Genomic DNA, 19,171 nt, shown 5'->3' with positions numbered 1-19,171 from the left:
AGAACTTTTGGAAATTCTTACTCTTTATCATGCACATGGAAGATGCTTAGATAATATCAAGAAGTTTTATTGTAGAAATAGATGAATCTTGTTTTCAGTTAAAGGATGTCATCAATGAAAGATCTCAGGTAAATATGGGAAGGCATCAAAGCTGTGTAATGCGCCAGTGAAATGAGGTGTTTGCGGTGTCCTGATGAAAGGTGCTTTGGAGAAGAATAGATTATGGTGATGGCATAAGATACATTTATTGTGAAAGTAGCGAACATGCAGTGATTGAATCGTCCATGATGAATTGTATATCGCATGAGGATGCAAAAAAGATAACTGAATATGTTCACTGTCGACATTTATTGTTTGAAGGTGGTGTGAGGGGAGTCATGAACTTAATGTGGAAAATGAAAATTTAGGAACTCTTAAATCAATGTGGAAGCGCTGAGTTCCTGGCTTAAACCCACTAAATGTAGCTCGAGGGTGTGTTTGGTTTTTTGAGAGGCTGTATATATCTGATCCAATCCATGTAAGCGGGTACACTGTTAAATATAATAATAGCATGGGAAGGAATTTGAAAATCCCGGTTAAAGTTTGTTGTTGCAGTAGACCAGTGAGGCAGGAGAGGTTTGAATGTTCTACCAATCAGAAAGTTTATTTCCCAATGTGTTTGGAACACTGCGTTTTATGTTATTTTCTGGACATTAGTTGCTAGGTATGATATCCTTTGGGGTTTGACCCCGAGAGAATTTATTTTACCCCCCTTAATTTTATTCAATCTTTTTTCTGTGCAGGTAGTTAATTGATGACATTTCAACTTTGAAAAGCTTTTGTTTATAACATGAACGACTTGGAACACATTGTTGCTCCCGTCCAACGCTGGGTTCTCTAAGTTTACAACCTGACATCAATGTTTTGGTTCATTTAAAAATGTTGCTGAGCATGGATACAGCATTTGCAAACATACTCAGTTACCGCATATGTGCATTACTTGATGCTTAGCTTCGCTGTGAAGAACATTATGTAAGTGAACATCCCTGAGATTCTTTTACATTGTTGCATATTACAAGGTAAAGTTTGAAGAATGATGAAAATTCATTATTTTTTGACGTGCTAATGTTCTTTGTGATGTAGAGTACAGATAATTATATATATATATATATATATATATATATATATATATATATATATATATATATATATTATATATATATATATATATATATAGGCATGGCAGGAGAGAAGCGCTAATCTGTCACTCAGAGTTGATATCCTTTATTAAAACCACTGCCTGTCATAATTGTAACTACTATACAGGGGCAGGAGCACTGGAAAGCATTCTGTATTATGTTGGCAATTAGTCTTCTTTGCTTTAACTCAGTTCATTCCGTCTTCAACTTTTCTTTTATAGAATGATTTTACCAGAAGACGGACGCTTGTGAGTGAGTAGGTTTCGAGACTTTTAGGATGTAAAACATCATTTAAACACCAGAGATGTCTTCGCTAGTATATTTTATTCGCATTTGTGATATGGTGGTTATTATTGTGCATTTCTAATTTACTGTACAGTTTGTTTTTGTATTTGAGACCCATATCATTTACTCTTGTATTGCTCATAGTTATTTACATCATATTGACAATAACTATTTAATACTGGTGTGTGTGAATTTAATTGTAGATACTGTATACTTAAATTTCAGACGGTGTAGGTGATAACTCTACTGCTACTGCAATATATGATAATTTACCTTGGAGTTTTGGTACTAAAAGTTAAGTAATAACAGGACATTGAACAGACTCTGTAGAATTATTTGAAAAATAGTGTATTGATGATTTGGTTGTGGCATAATTACAGATGTGTTTTGAGTTTTAATGCTTAAAACTTGCAGATTTGTTTTGCTTTTCCTGTTGTTGTCTGAGGTTATATTGATTTTCTTGACCATTTCTCTTTGGGGTTTATCCTGTAAACTCTAGGTGTCATCACAGCAATTGTCATACTGTACGATGCCAAATTTTGCCAGCTGTATTTAAATCCCCCATTATTATTTTGAAACTTGTATGGTCACAAAATGTCTCCTTGTTCCTTATGTTTTGAGTTTTAACGCTTAAAACTTGCAGATTTGTTTTGTTTTTCCTGTTGTTGTCTGAGGTTATATTGATTTTCTTGACCATTTCTCTTTGGGGTTTATCCTGTAAACTCTAGGTGTCATCACAGCAATTGTCATACTGTACGATGCCAAATTTTGCCGGCTATGTTTAAATCCCCCATTATTATTTTGAAACTTGTATGGTCACAAAATGTCTCCTTGTTCCTTATGGGTGCCTTTTTCAGAGACTACCTCTCTCCAGAAGCATTTCTGAAGTGTAGATACAGATGTAAATAAATGTAGATGTGAAAATATAAATGTAAAACTATAAATGAAAACAATATACAACTTTTAACAAAGATAGGTGTTATTTAGTGACATACACCCAACCTTTAGCACCCCATACATGGATGATGTAACCTGCAGATAAGGGAGAAAGAATAATGCCCTTGTATAAGTGTTCTAGAAGGCAACTAAAATGGACAGGAATTTGGGAGCTAGAATCTTTCTTTCTTGTATTACTTTCCAAAAGAAGTAATACAGGAAGGGACCAAGTGAGGTTTTTCCTATAAGGCCTATTACTTACCTTTTTGTAATGTACAGGGAGGGAGCTTTACATTACTGGGAACCCCATCTTTTAAACATTCTCTTGTGTCATACGATTTCTTAACTTGATGTGTGATGTTTGCATTTACTATATCGTCAGTCTTTATATTCCATTCATCCAATTCTTTTAAAGTACTTTTTTACTTTTTTTTAACAAGTTTCATGATTGGCTTCATGTTATGCCCTCTGGCTGCTCTTTTTCTACATCTCTTGAAGAAGTTTGCTGTCCACATCATTGATCTGTTTTAAAAACCTAAAGGTCGTGATCAGGTAATTTTCTCACTCTTTCTTCTGTGGGCGAGTTTCAAGTGTATATCCTTTTCCTGTAACTCTGCTTTCTTATTTGTGGTACCCCAGTGTCACTCCATCTCAGGACCCTCTCTATTATCTCGTTAGGCCTCTTGGTATCTCTCTGGTCTTCTATAAGATATGAACAACTTGCTAAATATTTCCTTACTTGTGTACTTGAAAGCTGTTGTGATATTTGCCAGCAGATAGTTTGTCATCCTGTAAATGCTCTTCCTTGAAGAGTTGGGTGTGAAGATACTTGAGTTTAAATTGAACTCTTTAGTATCTCTCAAGTTTAAATTGAACTCTTACTTTCTCTCATACTTTATTTTTCCTTTAATCTAAGATGACCATAATTGGAACATGTTTTTGCTCATGCCATATTAGCTAGTATAAAGGAAAATTAATGAATTTCAACATCCCTTTTTCATTTGAAACTTCTGTATATGTTATGTTTTGACCTTATTTTGTCTAAGTACACATTGGTCATTATCTTTCTGAAGATTTATGACAATTTCTCCTCACATAGGTCATTTAAAGTAAAATTTTTTGTATTTCAGTATGAAAGAGTATGGATCGTCATCGTTTGTGCAAAGGGACATATTCGAAGGGTTTTACTGAAGCCTCAAAGACAGAGGAAGAGAAGAGAGCTTATTATAAAAAACGCAGGCTTATACCAAATTTTAGCAGTCTTTTTGTCAGAAATGAAAATCACAATCCTGAGCAGGCCTCCAGAGAGGCTTTTGATTCTCTGTGTGAAGGAGTAAAGGTGAGCATCAGTTATCATGATGTAAATGAATGTGTTATGGTAGTATGTGTTAATTAGTAGTCACATCAAAAGTAGGATGGAGGTGTCATAGTTTTGAATACTTACTTTTCTCTTGGTACTGTGTTATAGGTTTCAGGTTTGGTACTGTGTTGTAGGTTTGCAGGTTTTTGTTTGTTATACTAGGAAGGGAAAGGATTGAGTGCAACACTCAAAGAAGTGTGCAGATACACTTGATAAACCACATGACATACTGTTCAAAATGTTGATGGAGAAAAGCAAAAAGCCAAGAGAAAGGAAAAGAGCAAATATGATACCTGTTGGTAAAAAAAGGCAACCAGGAAGAAGTGTTGAACTATAGACTAATTTCCCTGAAAGGGTGGTTTGTAAGGTACTAGAAATGGGAAAGATAGTCAGAAAGCAAATGGATGACATTTTGCAGAAAAGAAATTGCCTGAGAGACAATATGGTTTCATTGAAAAGGGGTCCTATGTAACATACTTCTTAGATTTCTCTGAGAGATTGAGCTCTTTTGGAGAACAGAGAAGAGCTGCTAGAAAGCTTATCTGACAGTGTACCACATGGGAGGCTGATTAAGAAGCTGGAATACCAGGCAGAAATAAGGGAGAGACCACTTTGATGGATAGAAGATTATCGTACTGGAATTGGATAAAGGATGCATGTAATAGGAGCCTTCTTAAAATGGGTTGAGGTCACCAGTGGAATGCCAGTGTTCTGTTTTAGGACCACTATTTTTCTTGATGTGTATGAATGACTTGCCAGAAGGTATGAACTCCCTAAATAATTTTGCAGATGATGCAATGTCATGAGGAAAGTGAAAAGTGAGGAGAATTGCATTGATTGATATTATGAAGGGGACCTTGAAAGACTTGAAACTTGGTCTGATGCATATTACGTGAAATTCAACCCAAGTGAATATAAGGTGATGCAGATGGGACATAGTGAAAGAAGGCCTCAGTATGAGTTTTAGATCACAGGAAATAAGCAACTGAAGTCTCTCTGCTAAAGCGACTTGGGAGTTTACATTAACCCTTACCTTTTGCAAGGGTCCCATATTATGAAAGTAGCAAAGGAGACAGACTAACTGCTGGCAAATGCTAGAATAACATAAAAGTATTGTATTTACATAAGGAAATATATGGTAAGCTGTTCTCATCCTACATGATGCCAAAAGTAGAATGTGTCTCAGATTTGGCCACTCCACCTAAAGAAGCTTAAGGAGCTAATAGAGAAGGTCCAGGGGAAAGCAACAAAGATGGATTAAGAGAGCTGAGTTACAGGAAAAGGCTAGAAGCCTAAGCGGAAGAGAGAAGAATGAAGATTATTGTATAGGTGAAAGTCATAGGCTTTGAATGCACAAGAAAGGAAAATGCTGGGTGTGTTGGAAGTGAAGTGCTTGAGGACAATATGTGGTGTAAGTAGGTTTGGTCATGTAAGAAAGAGAGAATGCTTAATACAAAGGTTTTGTTAGGGCTAGAATATGTGCACGTCATTTGTTGCTTTATGAATTATGCTATTTCTGGTGCCACTCCTTTTGAGTAGTTATCAGTTCAAGGTTCGTTTTTGCTTTATGAATTATGCTATTTCTGGTGCCACTCCTTTTGAGTAGTTATCAGTTCAAGTTTCATTAGGGATTGACTTTAGCCATGAGTTTTATCTTTTAAAAGTTTCTTTAGTCAAACCATGCATGTTTTTATTTCTCTTCTCTTTTCCATACATCTGCTTCTCCTTGTATTAGTGAGGTAGCACCAGGGACAGATGAAGAAATGGTCTCATTCACTTACATCCTTTTACCTATCATGTATAATGCACTGAAACCAGAGCCTTGTAAATAATCTCTCAAGCATTTTTTAGGGCATTCAGATATTTTTGTATGATATTCTAACATGTTCCAAAGAATTCCTCCTGAATTGATATTTCTGAATCTCTTGCAGAAATACTTTAAGATTTAGAATGTTATTCTTTATGCCTTCAGTTTAACTGGTTACCATATGACAGCAATGTTCTGTTTTGCTTTTTATATATAGAGAGAACATTTTCATCAATAGCTTTCATTTTCTTGTGAAAGTTCTCCTTACTATTCTTTCATTGTTTGGCATAGAAGCATGTTCCTTAAATTTAGGGCTTTCATTATTAGTAACTCCCAAATTTTAATGTTCTTTAAGTATGATATTGGTTTGGTCTGATTTTCTTTAAACACCAAATATGAATTTCAGTCACTTGGCATCTTTGAGGAATCCATACCTGGGCAGACATCGAACAGCTTCAGGAAACCCCTAACAATTAACAGTTCTCTCACAAATTCTTCCCTTGGAGGTTTGAGTCATAGTTCTGCCAATGACACATTCGACAAACTTGTATTTGTTGGAAGACCCAGGTATTTATTCTACTTATCTTTGTTTTATTTAGATTCTTTTAAGAACTACAGTCACTGCACATGCTTTCGCACACAAATCTGTGACATTGCATCCATTTTTCAAAGTGGTGGTTGCATATTTCATTTTTTTTCTCAGAAATGAAAATTGGTTTAATTTGAAGCTATAGGACCCCTTTTATACGGCACCTACTGCTTTAAGATTGCACCACTGTCAGTGGTAGGGAAAGGATAGATTTCCTCAGGAGTTAGCAGTTCTTTGGTGAGATTATGTTCCTTTTCAGGCATAGATAATGATACAACCTTGCCAAAAGTTTCCTTTCACTTGCCAAGAAGGATTATACATTATTTTTGTGCTGCCTAGATAGTAAAGAAAATGTATGTAAATAACCTATAATGAATAATTCATAATGTTTAAAGATTTATACAATAATGGAACATATGTTAATGGAAATTATAACATAATTGCATAGTGAAATATATGTATATTATACCAATAAGAGGGATGCATCTTACAACAGACATTACTGCATCTTGAATGCTTATTCATTTGATTATGCCCTTACATTTGGAAGTAAAATGTTGCTACATGTTTATTGATGTTTACTATTTATTATTATTTTGCTTTGTCACTGTCTCCCTCGTTAGCGAGGTAGCGCAAGGATGAAAGAATGGCCCAACCCACCCACATACATATGTATATACATACACGTCCACACACGCAAATATACATACCTATACATCTCAATGTACACATATATACACACACACAGACATATACATATATACACATGTACATAATTCATACTGTCTGCCTTTATTTATTCCCATTGCCACCTCGCCACACATGGAATAAAAAACCCCTCCCCCGTCATGTGTGCGAGGTAGCGCTAGGAAAAGACAACAAAGGCCACATTCGTTCACACTCAGTCTCTAGCTGTCATGTAATAATGCACCGAAACCACAGCTCCCTTTCCACATCCAGGCCCCACATAACTTTCCATGGTTTACCCCAGATGCTTCACATACCCTGGTTCAATCCATTGACAGCACGTCGACCCTGGTATACCACATCATTCCAATTCACTCTATTCCTTGCATGCCTTTCACCCTCCTGCATGTTCAGGCCCTGATCACTCAAAATCTTTTTCACTCCATCTTTCCACCTCCAGTTTGGTCTCCCACTTCTCCTCGTTCCCTCCACCTCTGACACATATATCCTCTTGGTCAATCTTTCCTCACTCATTCTCTCCATGTGACCAAACCATTTCAAAACACCCTCTTCTGCTCTCTCAACCACACACTTTTTGTTTCCACACATCTCTCTTACCTTATTATTACTTACTCGATCAAACCACCTCACACCACATATTGCCCTCAGACATCTCATTTCCAGCACATCCACCCTCCTGTGCACGACTCTATCCATAGCCCACGCCTTGCAACCATACAACATTGTTGGAACCACTATTCCTTCAAACGTACCCATTTTTGCTTTCCGAGATAATGTTCTCGACTTCCAAACATTCTTCAAGGCTCCCAGAATTTTCGCCCCCTCCCCCACCCTATGATTCACTTCCACTTCCATGGTTCCATCTGCTGCCAGATCCACTTCCAGATATCTAAAACACTTTACTTCCTCCAGATTTTCTCCATTCAAACTTACCTCCCAATTGACTTGACCTTCAACCCTACTGTACCTAATAACATTGCTCATATTCACATTTTACTCTTAACTTTCTTATTTCACACACTTTACCAAACTCAGTCACCAGCTTCTGCAGTTTCTCACATGAATCAGCCACCAGCGCTGTATCATCAGCGAACAACAACTGACTCACTTCCCAAGTTCTCTCATCCACAACAGACTGCATACTTGCCCCTCTTTCCAAAACTCTTGCATTCACCTCCCTAACAACCCCATCCATAAACATATTAAACAACCATGGAGACATCACACACCCCTGCCGCAAACCTACATTCACTGAGAACCAACCACTTTCCTCTCTTCCTACACGTACTCATGCCTTACATCCTCGATAAAAAATTTTCACTGCTTCTAACAACTTTCCTCCCACACCATATATTCTTAATACCTTCCACAGAGCATCTCTATCAACTCTATCATATGCCTTCTCCTGATCCATAAATGCTACATACAAATCCATTTACTTTTCTAAGTATAACTCACATACATTCTTCAAAGCAAACACGTGATCCACACATCCTCTACCACTTCTGAAACCACACTGCTCTTCCCCAATCTGATGCTCTGTACATGCCTTCTCCCTCTCAATCACTACCCTCCCATATGATTTACCAGGGATACTCAACAAACTTATACCTCTGTAATTTGAGCACTCACTCTTATCCCCTTTGCCTTTGTACAATGGCACTATGCAAGCATTTCGCCAATCCTCAGGCACCTCACCATGAATCATACATACATTGAATATCCTTACCAACCAGTCAACAATACAGTCACCCCCTTTTTTAATAAATTCCACTGCAATACCATCCAAACCTGCTGCCTTGCCGGCTTTCATCTTCCACAAAGCTTTTACTACCTCTTGTCTGTTTACCAAATCGTTTTCCCTAACCCTCTCACTTTGTACACCACCTTGACCAAAACACCCTATATCTTCCACTCTGTCATCAAACACATTCAACAAACCTTCAAAATACTCACTCCATCTCCTTCTCACATCACTACTACTTGTTATCACCTCCCCATTAGCCCCTTCACTGAAGTTCCCATTTGCTCCCTTGTCTTACTCACTTTATTTACCTCCTTCCATAACATCTTTTTATTCTCCCTAAAATTTAATGATACTCTCTCACCCCAACTCTCATTTGCCCTCTTTTTCACCTCTTGCACCTTTCTCTTGACCTCCTGTCTCTTTCTTTTATACATCACCCACTCATTTGCATTTTTTCCCTGCAAAAATCGTTCAAATGCCTCTCTCTTCTCTTTCACTAATAATCTTACTTCTTCATCCCACCACTCACTACCCTTTCTAATCTGCCCACCTCCCACACTTCTCATGCCACAAGCATCTTTTGCGCAAACCATCACTGCTTCCCTAAACACATCCCATTCCTCCCCCACTCCCCTTACCTCCTTTGTTCTCACCTTTTTCCATTCTGTACTCCTTCTCTCCTGGTACTTCGTCACAAGTCTCCTTCCCAAGCTCACTTACTCTCACCACTCTCTTCACCCCAACGTTTTCTCTTCTTTTCTGAAAACCCTTACAAATCTTCACCTTCGTCTCCACAAGAGAATGATCAGACATCCCTCCAGTTGCACCTCTCAGCACATTAACATCCAAAAGTCTCTCTTTCACGCGCCTATCAATTAACACATAATCCAATAACGCTCTCTGGCCATCTCTCCTACTTACATACGTATACTTATGTATTATTTTTTTTATTATTTTATTATACTTTGTCGCTGTCTCCCGCGTTTGCGAGGTAGCGCAAGGAAACAGACGAAAGAAATGGCCCAACCCCCCCCCCCATACACATGTATATACATACGTCCACACACGCAAATATACATACCTACACAGCTTTCCATGGTTTACCCCAGACGCTTCACATGCCTTGATTCAATCCACTGACAGCACGTCAACCCCGGTATACCACATCGCTCCAATTCACTCTATTCCTTGCGCTCCTTTCACCCTCCTGCATGTTCAGGCCCCGATCACACAAAATCTTTTTCACTCCATCTTTCCACCTCCAATTTGGTCTCCCTCTTCTCCTCGTTCCCTCCACCTCCGACACATATATCCTCTTGGTCAATCTTTCCTCACTCATTCTCTCCATGTGCCCAAACCACTTCAAAACACCCTCTTCTGCTCTCTCAACCACGCTCTTTTTATTTCCACACATCTCTCTTACCCTTACGTTACTCACTCGATCAAACCACCTCACACCACACATTGTCCTCAAACATCTCATTTCCAGCACATCCATCCTCCTGCGCACAACTCTATCCATAGCCCACGCCTCGCAACCATACAACATTGTTGGAACCACTATTCCTTCAAACATACCCATTTTTGCTTTCCGAGATAATGTTCTCGACTTCCACACATTCTTCAAGGCCCCCAGAATTTTCGCCCCCTCCCCCACCCTATGATCCACTTCCGCTTCCATGGTTCCATCCGCTGCCAGATCCACTCCCAGATATCTAAAACACTTCACTTCCTCCAGTTTTTCTCCATTCAAACTCACCTCCCAATTGACTTGACCCTCAACCCTACTGTACCTAATAACCTTGCTCTTATTCACATTTACTCTTAACTTTCATCTTCCACACACTTTACCAAACTCAGTCACCAGCTTCTGCAGTTTCTCACATGAATCAGCCACCAGCGCTGTATCATCAGCGAACAACAACTGACTCACTTCCCAAGCTCTCTCATCCCCAACAGACTTCATACTTGCCCCTTTCCAAAACTCTTGCATTTACCTCCCTAACAACCTCATCCATAAACAAATTAAACAACCATGGAGACATCACACACCCCTGCCGCAAACCTACATTCACTGAGAACCAATCACTTTCCTCTCTTCCTACACGTACACATGCCTTACATCCTCGATAAAAACTTTTCACTGCTTCTAACAACTTTCCTCCCACACCATATATTCTTAATACCTTCCACAGAGCATCTCTATCAACTCTATCATATGCCTTCTCCAGATCCATAAATGCTACATACAAATCCATTTACTTTTCTAAGTATTTCTCACATACATTCTTCAAAGCAAACACCTGATCCACACATCCTCTACCACTTCTGAAACCACACTGCTCTTCCCCAATCTGATGCTCTGTACATGCCTTCACCCTCTCAATCAATACCCTCCCATATAATTTACCAGGAATACTCAACAAACTTATACCTCTGTAATTTGAGCACTCACTCTTATCCCCTTTGCCTTTGTACAATGGCACTATGCACGCATTCCGCCAATCCTCAGGCACCTCACCATGAGTCATACATACATTAAATAACCTTACCAACCAGTCAACAATACAGTCACCCCCTTTTTTAATAAATTCCACTGCAATACCATCCAAACCTGCTGCCTTGCCGGCTTTCATCTTCCGCAAAGCTTTCACTACCTCTTCTCTGTTTACCAAATCATTTTCCCTAACCCTCTCACTTTGCACACCACCTCGACCAAAACACCCTATACTTATGTATATCTCACTTTTTAAACCAGGTATTCCCAATCACCAGTCCTTTTTCAGCACATAAATCTACAAGCTCTTCACCATTTCCGTTTACAACACTGAACACCCCATGTATACCAATTATTCCCTCAACTGCCACGCTACTCACCTTTGCATTCAAATCACCCATCACTATAACCAGGTCTTGTGCATCAAAACCACTAACACACTCATTCAGCTTCTCCCAAAACACTTGCCTCTCATGATCTTTCTTCTCATGCCCAGGTGCATCCAATAATCACCCGTCTCTCTCCATCAACTTTCAGTTTTACCCATATCAATCTAGAATTTACTTTCTTACACTCTATCACATACTCCCACAACTCCTGTTTCAGGAGTAGTGCTACTCCTTCCCTTGCTCTTGTCCTCTCACTAACCCCTGACTTTACTCCCAAGACATTCCCAAACCACTCTTCCTCTTTACCCTTGAGCTTCGTTTCACTCAGAGCCAAAACATCCAGGTTCCTTTCCTCAAACATACTACCTATCTCTCCTTTTTTTCATCTTGGTTACATCCACACACATTTAGACACCCCAATCTGAGCCTTCGAGGAGGATGAGCACTCCCCGCGTGACTCCTTCTTCTGTTTCCCATTTTAGAAAGTTAAAATACAAGGAGGGGAGGGTTTCTGGCCCCCCGCTCCCATCCCCTATAGTTGCCTTCTACGACATTCTATTGATAGAATGTCATAAATGTCCACCTGTGGACTACTGGCATTCTGTTCACGAACATACAGGTTTTTCTTGTATACATAACACTTGACAACACTTAACTCACATAGCTCATTTTTTGTAACTAGATTTTCCTGTGATGTAGCAAGTGAAAGAGTAATGATTTTTTTTCCTGTGAATGATTGGAAGTTTACCCTCTTTCTAAATATTTATTGATTTTCAGGGTTCCACAAGCTCCTCAAGTTACTGCATGCCCATCATCATCTGGAAGTTCTCTTGATTCTAGTGATCTGTTGTTTAAGTCCCTTCTGTCCAGTTTGCCAACCATAGACTCAAGTTGGGTAAAAGGCAGGGGCTTAAAGTCTGTACCTGAAGCAAATGAATGTCACGAAAAAGAAGTAGATATCAAGCAGAAAGTGGCATATCTCCATGAATATGTTGATCAACTTCACACAACAAACTATAAAAGCCTTCCATCCGTAAAGCAGCACCAGATGTCTCCTCAGCTTTTCTCATCAGATAATTCTTTAGACATTTCTGAGTTTAGACATGAGAATGGGAGAGCACCAGAGGGGCAGCAGTCTTGTAAAATTGGGCAGATAAATAAAGGAATAGGAGGCAGAAAAGGTGTTCAAACTAGGAAAGAAAAGAACAGTAACAAGGTAGATGAGCTCTTTTCGAACCCAGTTGTATCATGCACAGATGCGAAAAAGAGCGTTAAAGAACTAGCTACATCTTTTGCAGTCCCTGTGATACAATTGTCTCAAGTTGCATCTCAGACAGACTGCTCCTTGTTCGGTCAATTTTTAGATGCTGTAGATAATGTATCTCCTTCAGTAGACCAGAAACGGGTATCAAGAACATCCCAAAATTCTATTGGGTCTCAGCATTCTGGAAAGTCTAGTGTTAAAAGTGATATTTGCACAAGTACTCCTACAAATGCAAATAAACACAAGACAGTTTTGAGGAATGGTAGTCACTGGAGCTTGCATGCCTCTTCTTCACTTGAAAATGTTCTTTCACCTGTTCCCAGAGATAACAGTCTCATAACTGTGGACACCTCATCAGTGTTTGAGAGTCCAATGTCCTTTAAAGATAATAGTGTAGTATCATCAAACAAAGTCGAAGTTGGACCATCTCATGGGAGTAAATATGAGAGTTGTTTGTCATCTCATAACTTTGAAATAAACCACCCATTGAGTGAACCTCTTGATCTGCCAAGAGAATTGGTTAAAGATAGCTCTGTCTCTAAAAAAGGAAATCCATTACTGGGGAGTTGCTGTGATAGTTCCAAAGAAATAACTAATGAATCAATCAAAGAAGTCTTTGTACCTGTATATGATCCCAAGGGAGCATCAGACAACAGTTTGTCACCACTCCAAAAGATTAACGATGTAGAATCCATTTCAGTTGCTACTTTGCCTGTGAAAACAAGCAGAGCTGTTGAGATATCACCTGTGCTGGTCAATTTCACTAGAAAAAAGAAATGTAAGAAAAGACATGTAAAGCGATTGCAGTCATCAAGGGATACTTCTTTTGTGGAAAAATCTGTGGTTATTACACAGGACAGAAAAATCTTCCTGACTCCTGACCAAAGCCTTATACTACTTAGCAGAACCAGACAACATAAGTCAAAAGGTGAACAGTATCCATTGCCTAGTGGATATCATCAGGAAGGCTGTGCGGATGATATAGTGAAAGGATCACCTGTGAATAACCAGGCAGTAATTCTAACAAAATTTAATGTTAAAAGATCAGCAATGGATGAACAGTCTCTGATTTTGACTAGAAAACCAAGATTGACACACACCAGTAGAAATTACTCATCTGATTCACAACAATCCCCTGCCATGTCCAGAAGGAGAATCTCAGAGAGACTATTTAAAAGAATGTGTAAGAGTACTCTTGGTAATGTGGCATCTAGTCAGGAATCCAGCAGTTGCATATCAGCACTATCATCAGATAATGAAGAGTCATCAGTTTTAACCAGTAGAGCTGGAGTGACAAATTATAGTAGAAAACAGTTGGTTGGTATCGATAATCCCTCCAAGGTAACCAGAAGACGAACTTCTAAGAAGTCATTAAAGAAGACCACCGTCCATTGTGATAATGTGACTGATGCTAAGAATGAATTTCAAGTTCTTCCAGGTCAAACTAGAAGGTCTGTAAGACTGTTGTTAAAGAGTTGCAAAGTCCTGTCAGATGATGAAGATGAGTTAGAAGTTCTTCCAGTTCAGAAGAGAATGTCAGTAAAACAGTTGTCCAAGAGGAACATAGTCACTCCAGGTGATGTGACAGATGATGGAGAAAAATTGCAAGTATTTTCAGTTCAGTCTAGAAGGTCAGCTAAACAGTATGCAAAGGGGTATGTTACTCAGTCAAACATGAAAAATAGCATAAATGGTAGTGAAGAATTTAGCATGATGGACATCGGCAAGTTTTCTGTCAGAAGTTTAAAAGCAGGCCTCAGTCACACGAGAGCTAGTGCTACACCTAATAGCATTATATCCGAGAGCTGTATTATTGCCACCTTTAAAAAAAGAAGAAAGAGAAAGGCAGATCTTTCAGTATTTTATAAGACAAGTGATAGCCAAAATATGTTCATTTCATCTGTAAAGTCGTTTGAGGGATTTAGTATGAGAGAAGAGAAAGAAAATTTGTTGCCTAATGATGAAATTTTAGAAACAAAGGGAAATCTCAACATTAGAAGTGAAGTCTGCAAACAAGAATCAGATGACTTTAAAGAACTGGATTGTAAAGTTAATGAATCTTCAGCTGATGAAGGACTAGAAAGTCTCAAGAGTCAGATCTCTGTATCAGAATCAGACTCCATATCTAATGAACATTACTTGAGAAGATTTAGTAGTTCAGAAAGCACTCAAGAATCCGTTAATAGGGATGGCAGCCTTATCGGGAAACATGTAAAATTCCTACAGTCAGTACAGAATTTAAATACTTCCCATGAACTTGAAAATGGGGTTGAATCTTCTCCATTCTCCAGTCTAATCCCTGTCAAACGAGGAAAAGGATGGATAAGATCGCTCTCAAACATGGCCAGTGCACAAGTAAGTTGTGTCCAAATGTCTATTGGTTAAATTTTTTCTCCATTATTATATCTACTTTTTTGTGCTACCTGCATAATGTGGCAGACACTTTCAGATTATATAGTTGACTAGCTTATTAAGACTCTCCCAAACACAACAGTATTTGAATTTCTTGTCATGTTTCTTGTTTTTGATGCCCTTTTGTTTTTTTTCATTTAAGCCCTCATTCTCATACCTTTACTACAGCTAAATGATAATTTTACCATGAAATTACTGCTTTTTCACTGACCGTAATATGTGTGAATGATTTGCTAAGCTCTTTATATATTTTAGATGATATTATAAGAATGATTATAGAATGCATAGTGGACGTGTTTTGTGTAAGAGGGTTGAAGCATGAGCAGAATGGCTTTTATAAATTTTGGAGTATTTTCATGAGAAGACTGTTAGCTTTTTAATGAGCAGAAAGATGCAGGTGAATGTTATGTGGCTTTATACATGGGAACATGAGATACAGACAGTGATTATAGTTAACATATTTTAGAATACTAACAATTTGAAGTGAAATGAGATTGTAAGGGTCATGCTCAAGAAGTGGTCGCCCTAATCTGCAATTTGTACCTTAGTTGGAATCCCCTTAATTGATGAGTACTTATGATAAAAGATGAATGTTGGTATCAGGAAGGTTGAAGATTGGATGCCAAGGTTATAACTGTATAGGTAGGTGTGTACTGGATATGATGTATGAAGGAAGTTCAGGTTATTCCATTCTACTGGAAAGTTAGGAAACTCTGAAACTGTTTAGAAAGAATGCTGTATATTTTTTCTGCAAATTAGTAAATCAAGTAATGTTTTTATTATAGAATTTTCTGCTTTCCATTTTTTTGTTCCTGTTGCTATACCTATTTCTGCATCATGTTAGCTGTATTTCTAAAGGAATGGTAAAAAATTAAAGTTTCTAGAAAAAGAATTAATCATTGTCATTCCTTTTTTTGAGATGGATAAAGTAGTAAAGGAGTTATTTGATCATGCTACATCATAGATGTGAGCAACTGAGGCCGTTTCTTCATCTGTTTCTGTTGTTACCTCACTTATGTGGGAAATGGTGAGCATGAAAGAAAAAAGAAATATTGTAGTTATCTATTCAGAACTTGTGGATAATCTTGTTCATTGGTTAATAGAAAATTAGATATAAAACAAGAAGAAAAATTAACATCAATATGAAGAATCCATTTGATATGGTAAAAAAAAAGTTCTGTGATACCGATGCCATCCTGTATCAGAGTCTGATAGATTTGTTGTTGATTATATGTTTCAGATAGCATTAACAACTATTTGATATTTTTTGAAAATTTCCTTCAAAGTCCTGAAACTTGTTCACTTACAAGAGCTGTATTTTTCTGTAATACAAACAATAAGTTAGTGTCTGTTTGATTTATCGTATATTATTTTTCAGATGTCATTCAATGCAGATGGATCTTTTGATGGTGAGTGATTGAAACCTTATTGTTCATTATATATGATGACCTGCATTAGTGAACGAATTCGTTAATTTTGTAGGACATTCATGTATCTTATCATATTTGGCTTCTTTCCCACATTCACTTCCATAACCATAGCATTCCGGAGTTTGTCTCATTTATGTGGGAAGCAGGCTTCAGAGATATAGATAGATATTATAGGAGTCAAAACAGTGTTTTATAGATGTGAGTCAGGCCCTGAATGCAAAAGAACAGATGAGGGTAGATGTGTTAAAAATGAAATGATTGAGGACAGTTTGTTGTCTGAAAAGGGTTGATCTTGTTAGAAATGACAATGTAAGAGTGATATGTGGTAGTAAGTTTATCCCTGGGGATAGGGGAGAAAGAATACTTCCCACGTATTCCCTGCGTGTCGTAGAAGGCGACTAAAAGGGGAGGGAGCGGGTGGCTGGAAATCCTCCCCTCGTTTTTTTTTTTTTTTTTTTTAATTTTCCAAAAGAAGGAACAGAGAAGGGGGCCAGGTGAGGATTTTCCCTCTAAGGCCCAGTCCTCTGTTCTTAACGCTACCTCGCAAACGCGGGAGATGGCGAATAGTATGAAAAAAAAAAAAAAAAAAAAAGTTTATCCTGATTTGGAAAGCTGTCCAGAATATGCTGAAGTTTGTTTGACGTGAGAGGATGAGTTAAGAAATAATGACAAGAGGATCTATTTGTCAGAAGTGGAGGGAGTAAGAGGGTTGGGAAGACTGAGGAGATGGAATGAAATAGGCTTTAAAGTTCCCGAGACCTGAACATTCATGAAGGAGGAAGCCATACTTGGAATAGAGTTAATTAGAGGGATTTGGTATATGGGGAGGCAAAGTGCTGTCAGTAGACTGAACTGTGGCATGTGGAGCAGTCAGGGAAAACCACAGAATTGGTCTGTGGATGGTGAGCAGTGATTTTGGTGCATTTCACATGATAGCTGGAGGGTGGATGTGAGCAAATGAGGGAGTTGTTTCATCATTTCCTGGCACTCCTTCATTAAGATGGGAAATGGAAAATAAGTATGGAAAAGGTGTGATGATTTACTTTATGTGTTCCCTGACAATCTTAAGGTACTCAAACTGTTTTTTGTCTTATAGGTGTTCGACGTCAAACCATTCATCGCATATCAACCGGACAGAGGAAGACTTCATACTTACGTATGTCAGCAATCCCGCCTGAGATAAGTAAGTTCTTAGTTTTTATATTTATTGGAAATGGAAATATCTAACTTTCTTAATGAAGTTATTGATTAAAACAGAACTTTAGCAAATGAAAAGCTAATATGATGCTGTACATATTCTTTTTTTAGAGATGGGTGAGTCTAAAAGTGGAACAGGCAAAAACCAAGACTTTTTGGAAAATAGAATTGTTTGGATGGTATTGCAGTGGAATTTATTAAAAAAGGGGGTGACTGTGTTGTTGAGTGGTTGGTAAGGATATTCAGTGTATGTATGGTTCATGGTGAAGTGCCTGAGGATTGGCAGAATGCATGCATAGTGCCATTGTACAAAGGCAAAGAGGATAAAGGTGAGTGTTCAGATCACAGAGGTATAAATTTGTTGAGTATTCCTGGGAAATTATATGGGAGAGTATTGATTGAGAAGGTAAAGGCATGTACAGGGCCTCAGATTGGGGAAGAGCTGTGTGGTTTCAGAAGTGGTAGAGGATGTGTGGATTAGGTATTTGCTTTGAAGAACGTATGGAAGCAATACTTAGAAAAACAGATGGATCTGTATTTAGCATTTATGGATCTAGAGAACTGGTTAGAAAACGAAACAAGATATACATGTAGGCAAATTTAGGGATGGGTAATTAATGGATGAGAGAGTGATTTGAAATATGGAAGAATATGTAAAGAAAGAAAACAAGTGATGATTTTGAGCTAGTATGAGCTTGATGTTGCTTTATTATATGTAAGATTACATATGCATTGAAATATTGCAGAGTAGTTGGATTCATAATTGAGTTTGAGATACTGAAGTCTTTAGGATGGCTTCATAACTGAGAGATGACATATTGAGGTAGAGAAATGTATCCTAGAAATATGCTAATATTATGCAGATTTAGAAGTATGGGCTCAACAGTCAGTGGAGATATCTTCTATTAAGGAAAGTTTTATTAGTTACCGAAAGTTTCATATTGTAACCTTTCATTCTTCAGACAACAGAATACAACAGATGGGAGTCCATCCTATAGAAGATCATAATCGATCAACCCTTCAGATTAACTTTTGCTGTGATGGTAACAAACAACAGGATTGTCAGTTACCCTCTGATCCTGAAGAATGTGTATTGCAGTTATGTAGTCAAGAGAAGCCCTTGCCACTAATGGATTGCTTCACAGAGACGTAAGTTTGTAAATGACTCATTTGGAAATGATGGCAAAGGTGTGTATGCGATCTGATTTTTTTTATTCAAACCCTTGAATTTGCTGTTTCTATACAAAGAATATTACATCCTTACAGGATGTCTTTAATGTTCTAGCATTACAAAAGTTTTTTTTTTTTTTTTTATACTTTGTCGCTGTCTCCCGCGTTTGCGAGGTAGCGCAAGGAAACAGACGAAAGAAAT

The 19,171-nt window shown here is 38.0% G+C and overlaps 1 protein-coding gene across 3 annotated transcripts in view; it reads left to right on the top strand.

Annotated features, from left to right (window-relative positions):
* Positions 1–19,171, top strand: part of Haspin (haspin) — a 61,435-nt gene that overhangs the window by 19,453 nt on the left and 22,811 nt on the right. For 2 of the 3 annotated variants that reach the window (XM_071656871.1, XM_071656872.1), the window contains 6 exons: positions 3,530–3,738; positions 5,973–6,133; positions 12,274–15,115; positions 16,551–16,581; positions 17,699–17,785; positions 18,762–18,948. In XM_071656871.1, coding sequence (XP_071512972.1) covers positions 3,541–3,738; positions 5,973–6,133; positions 12,274–15,115; positions 16,551–16,581; positions 17,699–17,785; positions 18,762–18,948 — 3,506 coding nt within the window. In that variant the 5' untranslated portion in view covers positions 3,530–3,540. Of the gene's footprint in view, positions 1–843; positions 1,012–3,529; positions 3,739–5,972; positions 6,134–12,273; positions 15,116–16,550; positions 16,582–17,698; positions 17,786–18,761; positions 18,949–19,171 lie in introns of those variants that run through there. The other variant, XM_071656870.1, reaches the window with a different exon arrangement.

The sequence above is a fragment of the Panulirus ornatus genome, chromosome 63 (assembly GCF_036320965.1).
Source record: "Panulirus ornatus isolate Po-2019 chromosome 63, ASM3632096v1, whole genome shotgun sequence".
NCBI classification, from domain to species: domain Eukaryota; kingdom Metazoa; phylum Arthropoda; class Malacostraca; order Decapoda; family Palinuridae; genus Panulirus; species Panulirus ornatus.
The sequence above is the reverse complement of the archived record's forward strand: the minus strand, read 5'-3'. Positions and strand labels throughout refer to the sequence as shown.